The sequence below is a fragment of the Rhinopithecus roxellana genome, chromosome 6 (genome assembly GCF_007565055.1).
Source record: "Rhinopithecus roxellana isolate Shanxi Qingling chromosome 6, ASM756505v1, whole genome shotgun sequence".
Lineage (NCBI taxonomy): Eukaryota > Metazoa > Chordata > Mammalia > Primates > Cercopithecidae > Rhinopithecus > Rhinopithecus roxellana.
The window spans coordinates 101,914,255-101,927,573 of record NC_044554.1 but is presented as its reverse complement, the minus strand read 5'-3'; the positions used below and the strand labels follow the sequence as shown (position 1 = coordinate 101,927,573).

At 53.1% G+C, this 13,319-nt stretch overlaps 1 protein-coding gene across 2 annotated transcripts in view; it reads right to left on the bottom strand.

Moving 5' to 3' along the window:
- Positions 1-13,319, bottom strand: part of SDK1 (sidekick cell adhesion molecule 1) — a 982,307-nt gene that overhangs the window by 159,116 nt on the left and 809,872 nt on the right. For both annotated transcript variants that reach the window (XM_030933228.1, XM_030933229.1), the window contains one exon: positions 1,313-1,422. In XM_030933228.1, the coding sequence (XP_030789088.1) occupies positions 1,313-1,422 (110 nt within the window). The remainder of the gene's footprint in view (positions 1-1,312; positions 1,423-13,319) is intronic.

The window sequence follows — 13,319 nt, the reverse complement described above, 5'->3', positions numbered from 1 at the left end:
CTGGGTCACGGGCGCGTCCTCAACCTTGGCAGAATAAATTTTCTAAGTTCACTGAGGCCTCTATCAAAGTTTCAGGCTTCACACCGCACTCTGTGATTCCAATGCAATGAGTAACTGTGAGACCTTCAGCAAATCCGATGATCTCCGTTTCCGTGACTATAAAATGAGGGTGGAGTTCGATGTTCTCTAAAATCTACAGGAATGCTTTCAGTTCAGTCTCTTCTTTATCCATACATAAACAATTATTTGAATTCAATTTACATACAATAAAAAAAATCCCAAGTGTGCACATACGCATTTATTATAGAGGTTCCCCAAATGTACCTGAGTTTCAGACAGGGACACTGATCTCTACTTACAGTTTCTGATATTTTAAATCATTATATAGCTTCAGTTAATTTCACATGGTAAGTCTTGAATCCCAACACCTCATTTTAAGCTAAACGTTTTTCTTTAAAAACCAGTGTATTGTGTCTTGATTTGTCTGTTGTAAGCTTCTGAAGGATGTTAAAATGAGTACAAGATAAATAGCATCTCTCATTAGGTTTTTTTTTTTTTAAACACTAACTTTGGTTTTGTTCTGGAAAGAAAAATTCTTCACGAGGAGGTAATTTCACCTTTTAGTCTCTGAATTAGTAATTCCTATTCTTTCATTCTCCAATTGTACGAAATGTATCCATCCTGGCAGAACAATGACATTATCAAACTCAACATCTGGTGATAACTGGAAATTCCATCTCCTTCCAAGGCCTTACGGGAAGTGATCACGGCACTAACAGTTCATGATCACCCTACCCTTTGTTAAGGCCAGTGATTTATTGCCCGGATCTGTTTCAGGGATCAAGAAGCTAAAGGTTAAATGGTATGTTAATTGCTTGATGAGTGAGACTTGCAGCTCCTGGGCCCTGCCTGGGAAGGGGAGCTGAAGAATCTTCCTAGGACGTCTGCTTTGTTTGCACAAGGCATGTTAATAGTCCCAAGAGGTTGTGGAGTTTGGTAAAGTGCCACGTCTCTGCTGCCTGTGGGTCTTGGCTATTCAGCCTAATATAACAGTGGGCCATTTCTATGGGGTGTTTTGCCAGCTGGTACTGATAGAAGGAGCCTCAGGAGTCTAACATCTGCCTATTATCTCCCTTGGAATAACACCCAGATATGCATCCTGCCTGCTCCTTAAGGCTTTGATGTACTGTTATTGCCACTTGGAAACATCTCATTTGCATGCATACGACTGGGTTTTACTATCGCCAACAGAAGCCACCTGCCTGGGCTGCCAGCGTTTCCTCCTGTAACAGCTTATTACTGCTGTTCTCACCTGTAGTGAGTGTAGGGCGTGAGGTTTGGGATCTCCAGCGTCTGGGCATCAGGCTCATTCTCCTCTTCATAGAGGGTGACCCACTCCTCCTCGTCGCCAATAGCTCCCACCTGTGCAGAGTGAGACACTGAGATAGGCTGGACATGCCTTAGGGACTCAGGCTGCCTTGTAGACCTTGGGCACCTGCTGGTACCTAGTGAGCTGGGCAGGGCTGCAAGGCATCCCCACACCTGGGACAAGTTGAGTGCTGCACAATCCCCTCTCATGCCTTGGAGATACAGGCTCTTGTTATGCCCAACATCAAGTCTGGGTGAGTTTTAGTCAAAAGTTCACAGTCAAGAACTGGGCTGTAGAAGGACTGGACCCAAGGGTGAAACCCCTGGGAGCAAACCTCTCAGGACTTGGAGGCCGTCAGTGATGGAGGGGACCATCCATACCATCTCATCCTTCCTCCCTTTGACAAGTGAGGGCTCAGAGAGAGCCTGGAGAGGAAGACTTGGCCAGGACCATGGTGAACAGTGACAGAACTGTGGGCACAGGCTGGGGGTCCAGCTTCTACACCAACCACACACCAAACAGACACCATTGCTGGCCCACGGCATAAGGAAGGTCCTTAGGCAGAGAACGACGAGGCTTCTGCCCTGGAAGCCAGACCGGCAGGCCCAGTCCCCTTAAGATTTAAAGAAACTGCCTCCTGGCAGCGCTGATGAGGGAAGAGCCACTTCCTTCAACAGAGACTTGCCTTTTCCAGGTCTGTTGGTGATGCCTGCAGGGTGCCCTGCAAGTTCCCCAGCTTCTGCCTCTCCTGAGTCTTTGCTCCTGCCCCGTAGTCTGTCCCGTGCTAATTTTACTCCCTGTCTGGGAGCTCCACACCATCAGCCTGCTCAGTAGCATTCCATTTCCCCTAATCTGACCCCAAGTCCCAACTCTCACTCATCCTTGTGCTGTTTTTTTTTTTGAGACAGTGTCTAGCTCTGTCGCCCAGGCTGGAGTGCGGTGGTGCAATCTCAGCTCACTGCAAGCTCCGTCTCCCGGGTTCATGCCATTCTCCTGCCTCAGCCTCCCGAGTAGCTGGGACTACAGGTGCCCGCCACCCCACCCGGCTAATTTTTTGTATTTTTAGTAGAGACGGGGTTTCACCGTGTTAGCCAGGATGGTCTCCATCTCGTGACCTCGTGATCCGCCTGCCTTGGCCTCCCAGAGTGTTGGGATTACAGGCATGAGCCACCGCACCCGGCCTCATCCTTGTGCTTTTAAGAAACCCAAGTGCCAGTGCCGCTTCTACTGCTGGTGCCCCAAGCTGACCACATCCCTCTCTCTGCCCTTGACAGTGCCACACAAGCTGTGCCAGCAAGGAAGTCATGGGGGAGACAGCCACGGCCTCGTGCCCACCAGGAGAGCCCTGGAGCTCTTCTTTGGAGATCTCTGCACCCCCATCACAAGCACACTCTGGTCTCGTGTGACCCTGTGGCTCTGGGGGACCCAAAGGGACACAGAGAAGGCCGGCTGCAAGCACGGAGAGCATGTCAGGACAAACTGGCTGCTGGAGCAGGATCGGCCTGGGGCCGGGTGCATTTAACGCTTTGTAAGTGGGTTAAATGACAGGATAGGAAACGTGCTCACTAAGTGTGCAGAGGAAACCAAGCTGGCGGGTGGCCAAGTCTTGGGAGGGTGGCAGGAGAATTCAAAACGACCTTGGTCAACTGGAGATACGGATGCAGAGGAGACTGTATAAGCAGGCGTGCTGGTGGCTTGCTTCCTAGAGAACTTGAAAGGCAAAGCACAAAACTCTCAATGCTCTCAGCTGAAAACATCCACACGGTCAGGGGCTCCTCCAAAAGTTACACACAGAGTCACCACATGAGCCAGCAACTCTGCCCCCAGGCATTGACCCAAGAGAACAGACAACAGGTGTCTTAACAGATACCTGCAGGCACATGCTCCTAGCGCACCAGTCACAACAGCCAAAGCCATGAACAAGGCAAACGCCCAGCCCTGAGTGGATAAACCAAAGGACTCTCTGCACCATGGAGCAGGATTCAGCCATAGAAAGGAACAAAGCCCCCACACCTGCTATCAGATGGACGAATCTCAAAACATGATGGATGCAAAGGGAAGGAAGCCTGACCCAAAGTCCCCGCACCACACAATTCCATTTGATGAAATGTCCAGGATCTTTCACTCCATTGAGACAGAATGCAGGTTGATGGTTGCCAGGGGATGGGGAGAGGAGAGGATGGGAAGTGACTGCTATTGGGTGTGGGGTCTCTTTGTGGCGTGATAAAGATGTTTTGGAACTAGACAGACGTGGTGGTTGCACAGCTCTGGGAATCTATTGAGTTGTGAATGGTACTCTTTAACATGGTTAATTTTATGTGAGGTGAATTTCACCTCAATTAAAAAAAGAAACAGTGAAATGAAGTGTAGAATGACGGGCCAAAAACATTTGGTAGAGAATGAGTTGGAGACCAGCGTAGATAACGAACAGCCCTGAAGTCAGCAAAACCACAGGCGGTGCAATTAGGAAAAGACTGTGTAGCTGGCGGCAAGTCCCCTGGCACCAAAGTGAACCAGTTCTCAGCACTGGGGGTAGCCATCGAAACCCTCCAGTCCTCACTTCAGAGACACAGAAAACAAGAGTTAGGTGGATAGATTAAGGTTCCATAGAACACCCATCTCAGAGAAGGGAAGGGTCTAGGCAAACCTGGGGCTGGACTAGCTCTTGAGTCAGACAGGACTGAGGCCTCCCTATGCCCCGTCAGGGCCTATGGCACCATGGCAGCTGCCTCCCTCCATTGCGTCTGTGAAGAGGGAAGAGACCCAGGGGCAGAATGCTGAGATTGGAGCCATCCAATCCTAATGGGCAAAAAGAGAATTAACTTCAGGATCTGGGGATCTCAGGGGAGCTCATTCAAGTCGGCTCGAAAGCTCTGGCCCCAGCACAGTGTGCAGTGGAGAGGGGCCGTGCAATAATTTTTTTTTTTTTTTGAGACGGAGTCTTGCTCTGTCGCCCAGGCTGGAGTGCAGTGGCGCGATCTCAGTTCACTGCAAGCTCTGCCTCCCGGATTCATGCCATTCTCCTGCCTCAGCCTCCCGAGTAGCTGAGACTACAGGCACCCGCCACCACGCCTGGCTAATTTTTTGTATTTTTAGTAGAGACGGGGTTTCAACATGTTAGCCAGGATGCTCTCGATCTCCTGACCTCGTGATTCACCTGCCTCAGCCTCCCAAAGTGCTGGGATTACAGGCGTAAACCGCTGCACCCGGCAAGGCCGTGCAATATTTATCTGTGTGATTGATGCACGAATGGGTCCACCCATAAGCTAGGAAGCTGGAGGACATTATTCCAGCCCATGCTATGCTGAAAGAAGCCGAAGTCCAGAAATGAGTGTCAAGGTCACCGAGTGTTTGTCACAAGATCAGCACAGCTCACGACACCTTACAGGCCTCCAGGTAAAGGAGAATACGCACCACAGCACAGAGGGAAGGGCCAGCAAGACCTTGCCCCCGGCTGCCTAGGCAGTGTCTCAGGGGAGGAGATGGGGGTCGTGGGTGGGCTGGGACCAGATACTGGGGACTGGGGAGGACCAAGCCCCACATTTTTTCAGTTGGATTTTACTGGGTGCAAAGTGCTTCCCTGTTGAATGCGGGCCCCGTGGCCTGGTTTAGCGGTTTTAGAGTTCTTGGTGACTTAGGTGGGCTCCTTTTAGGGAAACCAGTCCTCTGGGGATTAAACCAAAGCACTGGGCGATTTCATAGAAAGTTTTTTTGCTTTTGTTTTTGTTTTTTTAAAAAAAAAGGAAGAAAGGAAGAAAAAGGGATGACTTAAAAATTTCAGACGGTCCATTCAGGACCTTTCATTTATCACTCAATGACGTGTAAGCACTAAGGGAAGAGCCAGCAGTCAGGGCGCACGTCACTCACATGCGTAGTTCACGGTACCATGTGACCGGTGGGCGCTTTGCCTGGCAGCCTCCTGCCTTTCAGGTCCTTGCCTGGTCTGTGCATGTGTGGGGGGAAACAGATACCTGGCAGGTTCAACTTACTCTCCAAGACCCCAAGCTGCACCACGGATGCTCATTCACCTTTGCTAAGCGACTCCAAGTCTCCTTCCTCTGGTCTGCCCCTGCAGCCCTACCCTCCCCACCCTGGATGTGTGTTTTGGGCTGCCTGAGGGAGAAATCAACAAGGCGGAGGAACGCTGGGGTCCCGGGTGGGGGCTCTGCCTAGAGCTCCCTGCCCTCCTCTGGCCTGGATGCTCGGCATGTATGGATTCAGTCTGTCTGGGTACTTTCCCGGCCCCAGAAGCATTCACCTGAGGCCTGGGGGATTCCTGACCCTGTGGGCTCCCCCATCCGGTTCAGGCACTGGGCACTCAGGGCACGCTCTCGGCCACAGGGAGAGCCTGCTGCGGGGTCCGTGGTGGTCAGGGCAGTGGCTCTGAGATTCAGGGCTATTCCACCCCCATGACAAAGAGGAACGAAAGAGAACCAGTAAGGCCTGGGAGGCTGTCTGAGAGAGAAAGGCAAGCGCGCGTTGAGAGAGCAGGAGAGTGGGGGAAAGCACAGCAAGAGGCAGTCAGGCTCATCAGGTTTCTCTGAGAACACCGGGCCTGCGGCTCCCTCTGCAGAGATGCTGGGAAACCACTGCACGGTCAGCAAGCAGGCCGGCCCGGGGCGGTGGCTCACGCCTGTAATCCCGGCACTTTGGGAGGCCGAGGCAGGTGGATCACAACGTCAGGAGATCGAGACCATCCTGGCTAACACAGTGAAACCCCATCTCTATTAAAAATACAAAACAATTAGCCGGGCGTGGTGGCGGGTGCCTGTAGCCCCAGCCACACAGGAGGCTGAGGCAGGAGAATGGCGTGAACATGGGAGGCAGAGCTTGCAGTGAGCTGAGATCGCACCACTGCACTCCAGCCTGGGTGACAGAGTGAGACTCCATCTCAAAAAAATAAATAAATAAATAAATAATAAAACTAAATAAGTAAATAAATAAGAAACGGGCCAGTGGGGTGAGGCAGGGAGAGCCTGAGGAGGGAGGCCTTTCCGAGGCCCTGGGGCCATTCTCCATGAGGTGACCCCTTCACCTGCCTTCTGGGCAGCGAGTGTCTGGTTATCTACAGGGCTGTTGTTTTGCTGAGCATAAAACAGTTTCAGGGCCGGGATCAACAGATTGGGACAAGGGCAGACCACTGAAGGTGGCACCCAAGGTCAAACTCCTCTGCCCTTCCCACCCAGTGCCTGGTCTCCCTTTTTGAAAGATGTCGATTGGAACAGGTGCCAAATGATTGGTGAACCCAGGCAGGCGCCACACGGCTCCATTAGGCTCTGCCTGCACTTCTTCCTGCAGCCGCAGTTTGTCATTACCTGCAGGCATCACGCAGTCTCCAACACCTGTCCCCCTGCACTGCTCTTCCCCCTCTCAGAGTGTGCCTGCTCCTTCCACCCCTCCTCTCTGCAACTGGCTGACTCCTTTGGAATCTGGAGAGTATCCGGGCCTTTGGGAAGCCTCTGGGCAGCATCCCTCTCCGCCTCTCACTGCTCCCGCTAGGCTGCCAGAATCTATGTCCTAATTCTGTGCTCCCATAGCCTCTTCAATGCATCCCCGGCACAGTGCGGATCATCACTGTCACACCATTCATTTAAAAACAAAACTCAGGCCGGGCGCGGTGGCTCAAGCCTGTAATCCCAGCACTTTGGGAGGCCGAGACGGGCGGATCACAAGGTCAGGAGATCGAGACCATCCTGACTAACACAGTGAAACTCCGTCTCTACTAAAAAAATACAAAAAAACTAGCCGGGCGAGGTGGTGGGTGCCTGTAGTCCCAGCTACTCGGGAGGCTGAGGCAGGAGAATGGCGTAAACCCGGGAGGCAAAGCTCGCAGTGAGCTGAGATCCGGCCACTGCACTCCAGCCTGGGCGACAGAGCGAGACTCCGTCTCAAAACAAAACAAAACAAAACAAAACAAACAAACAAAAAAAAAAGCACAACTCTCGGGAGGCTGAGGCAGGAGAATGGCGTGAACCCAGGAGGCAGAGCTTGCAGTGAGCTGAGATCTGGCCACTGCACTCCAGCCTGGGCGACAGAGCGAGACTCCATCTCAAAAATCAAACAAACAAACAAACAAAACAAAACAAAAAAACACAACTCCCAGGCCGGGCGTGGTGGCTCATGCCTGTAATCCCAGCACATTGGAAGGCTGAGGTGGGTGGATCACGAGGTCAAGAGATCGAGACCAGCCTGGCCAGCATGGTGAAACCCCCATCTCTACTAAACATGCAAAAATTGACTGGGTGTGGTGGCACTGTAGTCTCACACCTGTAGGGTGTTACTGTAGTCCCAGTTACTCGGGAGGCTGAGGCAGGAGAATCTCTTGAACCAGGAGGGTGGAGGTTGCAGTGAGCTGAGATCACGCCACTGCACTCCAACCTGGTGACAGAGTGACAGTCCATCTAAGACAAACACACAAAGAACAAAAAGCATAACTCCTGGCCAGGCGTGGTGGCTGACACCTGTAATCCCAAGCACTTTGGGAGACCAAGGCAAGTGGATCGCCTGGGGTCAGGAGTTCAAGACCAGCCTGGCTAACATGGTGAAACCCCGTCTCTGCTAAAAATACAAAAATTAGCTGGGTATGGCGGCACGTGCCCGTAATCCCAGCTACTTGGGAGGCTGAGGCAGGAGAATCGCTTGAACTTGGGAGGTGGAGGTTGCTGTGAGCTGAGATTGCGCCACTCCACTCCAGCCTGGGTGACAGAGTGAGACTCTATCTCAAAAGAATAAATAAATAAACAAAAACACAACTCCTGGGAGACATGGCAGGAGGATCTCTTGAGCTTGGGAGTTCAAAATCAGCCTGGGCAACAGAGGGAGACTCCATCTCTACAAAATAAATTTTAAAAAAATTAGCCAGGCATGCTGGCAGAGCCCATAGTTCCAGCTACTCAGGAGGATGAGGCAGGAGGATCATTAGAGCCCAGGATGTCAAGGCTGCAGTAGCTATGATCACATCATTGCACTCCGGCCTGGATGACAGAGCGAGACCCTGCCTCAAAAATAAATAGATACAAATTTTCATACGAATACATAGTGTGTGTCAAAGATTTATTTCGCTCATCAATGAGGAACTAGTAGGATGGTAAAACTGGTTCGGAGGGGAATATATGTCAAAGTACGTAGCGTGAATGAAAGAAACAATGCTCAGTAAGATCAAAAAGTCAGAAATTAAACCGGCTATGACAGCGATATAACCGCGACCTCTGGCTTTGCAACTTACAATCTTCTAAGAGGTAGCATCTAATTTCACAGGGTCTGGGCCAAATTATCACACAGTAAGTCAAACACAATTACCTTCCTTAACGAGATGGCCCCTAGCAGGTATATTAAAGCAGGCTCTAGGCCAGGTTCAGTGGCTCACGTCTATAATCCCAGCACTTCAGGAGGCCAAAGTGGGAGGTTTGCTTGAGTCCAGGAGTTCGAGACCAGCCTGGGCAACATGATGAGACCCCCCCCCCATCTCTATAAAAAATATAAAAACTAGGTAGGTGTGGTGGTGCATGCCTGTAGTCCCAGATACTCTGGAGGCTGAGGCAGGATGATCGCTGGAGCTCGGAGGGTCTAGTCTGCAGTGAGTGGTGATTATGCAACTGTACTCCACCATGGGCCACAGAGGGAGACCCCGTTTCAAACACCAACAAGCAGGGTTCTAGTACTGCAGTTAGCAAATTCTGGCCCAGGGGCCGAATCTGGCCCACTTCCTGTTTTTGTAAATAAAGTTTTATTGGAACACAGCCACAGTCACTGGTTTGTGTGGCTGATAGCTACTTGCATGCTTTTGCAGCAGAACTGCAGAGCTGTAACAGAGAACATCTGACCTGGAAAGCCTAAAGTATTTACTATTGGGACCCTTACAGAAGAAGTGTGGCAAGCCCTGCTGGAGTGCACCATCCCCACGGCACTGACTCCTTCTCCTCGGCCTCTGAGTCCTCTCACCGTGCTGCGTCATCACTTCTGGCTGCTTGTGGACTCACCCTGAGGAAAGGCCAGGGTCTCACCCATCCCTGCACCTCCAGCATCTCTTCCAAGGTCCAGTCTCAACTTGGTGTTTGTTTAACGCATGAACGAATTTACAAATGAACATGCAAATGATTTAAAAATCAGTACTGAAAATGGGTTGCTTTCCGCGGAGCTCCAAAACAAATGAGCATCAAAAATGTAACTTTACTTAGCGACCTCTAGGGGATAAACTGAAATTTCTATAATAAAAGGTTAACATTTCTGTCTGAAGAGATGAGGACCCTTTTTTGTGAGAGACAGGAGTTCTTTAACCCTGGCTGGGCTCTTCTGGCTCTCTAGTTAGATTTCAAGGCCAAGATAGAGTGTTCTAGAAGCAACTGGGTGCTCACCAACAATGTGCTGATGTAGAGGGAGGCAGAATTCCTTAAAGAGAAAACAAATCAAAGCTCTGTGGGGAAGCTGGGATTTTGAAGGGCTTTGTTTTTTTAACTTTTTTAAGGCTAACAAACAGCGCTTTACGATACTTAGGACAAAGGCAGAAATGGCATCTATTTCAAATGCCACCCGGCAGGGGCAGTCCTTCAGGCCCATTAGGGGTGCTGTCTGTCCGTTATACCCACGGGGATGCTGCCACCTGCCACGCACCCCCGGCTGGCCCACTCTCAGGTGTGGCCGGGGTTTGGTGCCAGTGGGCCAGGAGGCTGGGTCTGTTTGTGCACACGAGGTCCGGCCCTTGGGAAAACTGGTGGAAATTGGTGGGCTAGGCAGGACCAGGAACACCCCCACTGGGAGGTTGTGGTGGCCACGATGAGCTCAGCACTCCAGAGGCCAGGGTCAATGGCTGCTCAGAGGACAGTCATTAACCTCATCCCGAAGGTAATTTTGCACATGGAGAGGAAGCAGACAAGGTGCAGCTGCGTGTGGGGAGGGGAGGAGGGATGCGAGGAGGCGGCCCCCCTCCATCCAGAGCTAAGAGGAGGAGAAAAAGACGCTCCAGAACCCCTTCCATGGAAACCTGCCAAGCTAGGCGCACCCTGCCCGGCTGAAACTCTGGTGTCAGCAGGAAAACTTGCACGTCTAGCAACTTCCACAGACACCGAGTACCCCACCTTCTGAGGGCTGCTCCCCGCGCCCACCACAGCCAGACGAAGCCTCCTGAGAGGAGGTGGCTGGAGGGCCCCTGCGGAGGGAGGGACAGATGGCGGCTTCTGGCAAAGGCACAGGAAACCAGGAAGGCCCAGTAAGGCCCAGATGCCAGCTCCCCCAGACAAACTGCAGAGCTTGCACACCTGATGAGCCGGCAGGGGACTTGACGTGGTGCTGCATTTATTTTAGCTTCCAAGGAGACTTCAGGCTTTGAACGAGCCCAGCTCCGGATTCCCAGCCCTTCCCTTGGGACTTCTGTCTTTCCAGGTTGTCATGGTTTTGTCTTTACTGTTTAATATCCTTTCGATCCTCAGAGGCAGAGGGCTGTGGAGTGACGGGGTTTTGTCCCCCGATCCTGAGCTCCACACTTGGGCTCCCAGGGCGCCGGCTCCCTTGCTCTCCCCCCACTCCCCATCTGGCCCCTTTTCTGCCCCAGCAACCCCAAATGAAGACCCTCCTGAGCCTCTCCTTGCCTCCTCTTGCCTCTCTCTTGCAAGGCCTCCTTCCTGGGGCCCTTCCTGTCCCTCCACAAGGAGACAGAGACCTGGGTGCGGGAGCTCCTTCCTACCGACCACAGGCAGATGCTTCTGAGCTCCAGCAGCTCACACGCGGCAGCCTCACCCCAGAATCGTGGTGTTCCTCCTATGATGGGCCCCGCCTGTGGAAAGCCCTATTTCCGGTCACGACACCATCGTCCTCTGTCATCGAGGGTCAGTGCTCCTTCTGTCCCCCATCCCCTCCTGCACGTGGCGGGGTCTCCTCCACAGCCTCTCTTACATTTGCTTGATTTCAGTGGTAGGACCCTGATTTAGAAGCTCCCACCCTCTTGCTTGAACTATTTTGATAGATCAGTGAGTTTTAAAAAATGCAAGTGTTGGCCGGGCACGGTGCCTCATGCCTATAATCCCAGCATTTTGGGAGGCCGAGGCCGGAGGATCACCTGAGGTTGTGAGTTCGAGACCATCCTGACCAATATGGAGCAACCCCGTCTCTACTAAAAATACAAAATTAGCCAGGCGCATGCCTGTAATCCCAGCTACCCGGGAGGCTGAGATAGGTGAATTGCTTGAACCCGGGAGGCAGAGGTTGCACTGAGCCGAGATCGCACCATTGCACTCCAGCCTGGGCAACAGAGCGAGACTCTGTCTCAAAAAAAAAAGCCAGTGTCCTTACTACCTTAAAACAAACCAAAGGGTCAGGGCTGCCCAACTGTTGGTTTTCAGGGCCCAGGCAAGATGGCTTCTCTGGTCAGCAGTGCGGAGAGGACAGGCCTAAAGGAGACCCATATGTGCACCTCCGCGTAGGCCTCCCTCCCCACGTCACGCACCCCGCGGGGTTCCGCCTGGGGCAGGCCTCAGGGTGCTCTGGGCCTTGGGGCTCACAGCCACAGGGAAGGAGGGGCAGGAGATGAGTCTGGGCCCCCTGTTAACCCACAGGCCCCCACTCATCCGTCTCACCTGACTCCAATTCACGACTCTTGCTATGCTGAGTGGTCCAGCCTCCCTCTCCGGGCCCAGGGGTGTCTGGTGCCCTCCTACACCACCATCCCCACTGTTGTAGTGGGTCCGGCTGCTGTAATGACCCGCCACAGACTGGGTGGCTTACAAGCAATGGGAGTTCATTTCCTCACAGCGCTGGGACTGAAGGGACCAGGGGGCCACCCTGGGCAGGTCCTGGTGAGGACTCCCTTCCAGGTTGGGGACGGCCAAGTGCCCCTGTGTCCTCACGTGGTGGAAGGAGAGGGGCACTCATCCTATTGGTGAGGGCCCCACCCCATGACCCCATCCCTTCCTAAAAGCCAGCTGACACCCTCGCCTTGGGGGTGAGGATTTTAGCACAGGAATCGGGGGTACACTCAGTCCACAGTGCCTGGTGCCTGCCTTAGCTTCCCTGTGCTCTCTGCATTCTGACTAGTTTGTTCACATCTCCCAAGTGTGTCCCCTGAAAACAGCCTTCCCGCCCGACCCTATGCCCTGAAGGAACCAGCTCCTCCATAAAGCCCTTCTCCTGGAAGCCATCTCCCTGCCACATGGCCCCTGCCCTGGGAGCCCCGGGCCCTGTCTGAGTGGAGCCCTGCAACCTCCCCATCTGCAGTTGTCCCTCTCTCCCATCAGATCCGACCCCTCTCAAGGGGAAACTGGGATGTCGATGCTCCCTGCGCCACACACTGCGTGATTCCCTGCTAATATTTCTAAATTCCTGAAAGGCTGGTGAGGACTTCTGCTCCGTTGCCCTGGAAGCAGCGTGAGGAGAGTGGCAGTGGCTCCTCGGCCAAAAGCTCTGGGGCATGAGGTCTGGCCGGGCCCATGTCTGAGAGACACTGAGCTCCTCAGACTTCTTGTCCACATAGCGAGGACCACAGTGGTCACCCTAAAGGGTTGTCAAGAGCCCCCAATGGGACGAGGTCAGCCCCGGACACTCTGGCACATGCCAGTGAACTCGGTGACCAGCAGCTGTGGTTTCTTAGGGGTGATTTTAGACAAAAGCCAGCCAGCCCCCAAGCACGGCCTTTCCCACCAGCTGCGGCTCCCCTTGGGCCATCTCCCATCACATCCTGCTCACACACGCCCCTCTCTGTGCCCGCTCGGCCCTGCCCATGGTGCATTAGCCACCACTTCCACTGGACGTGGCACACCTGGGCCTGGCTGGCCCTGGAGACATGGCCCTCCCAGGGTGAGCCAGTTCCCGGAGACAGCAAGCAGCTCACCTGGAGGGTACCTTTTGTACCCAGAGCCCAGTCCCACCTCCTCCTCTGTGAGTGCTCACACTCAGGGCTCCGTGCCCCTGTCCTATCTCTGGGGCTGGGCATCCAACAGCAGGAACAGCCCCCAGCCCCGGA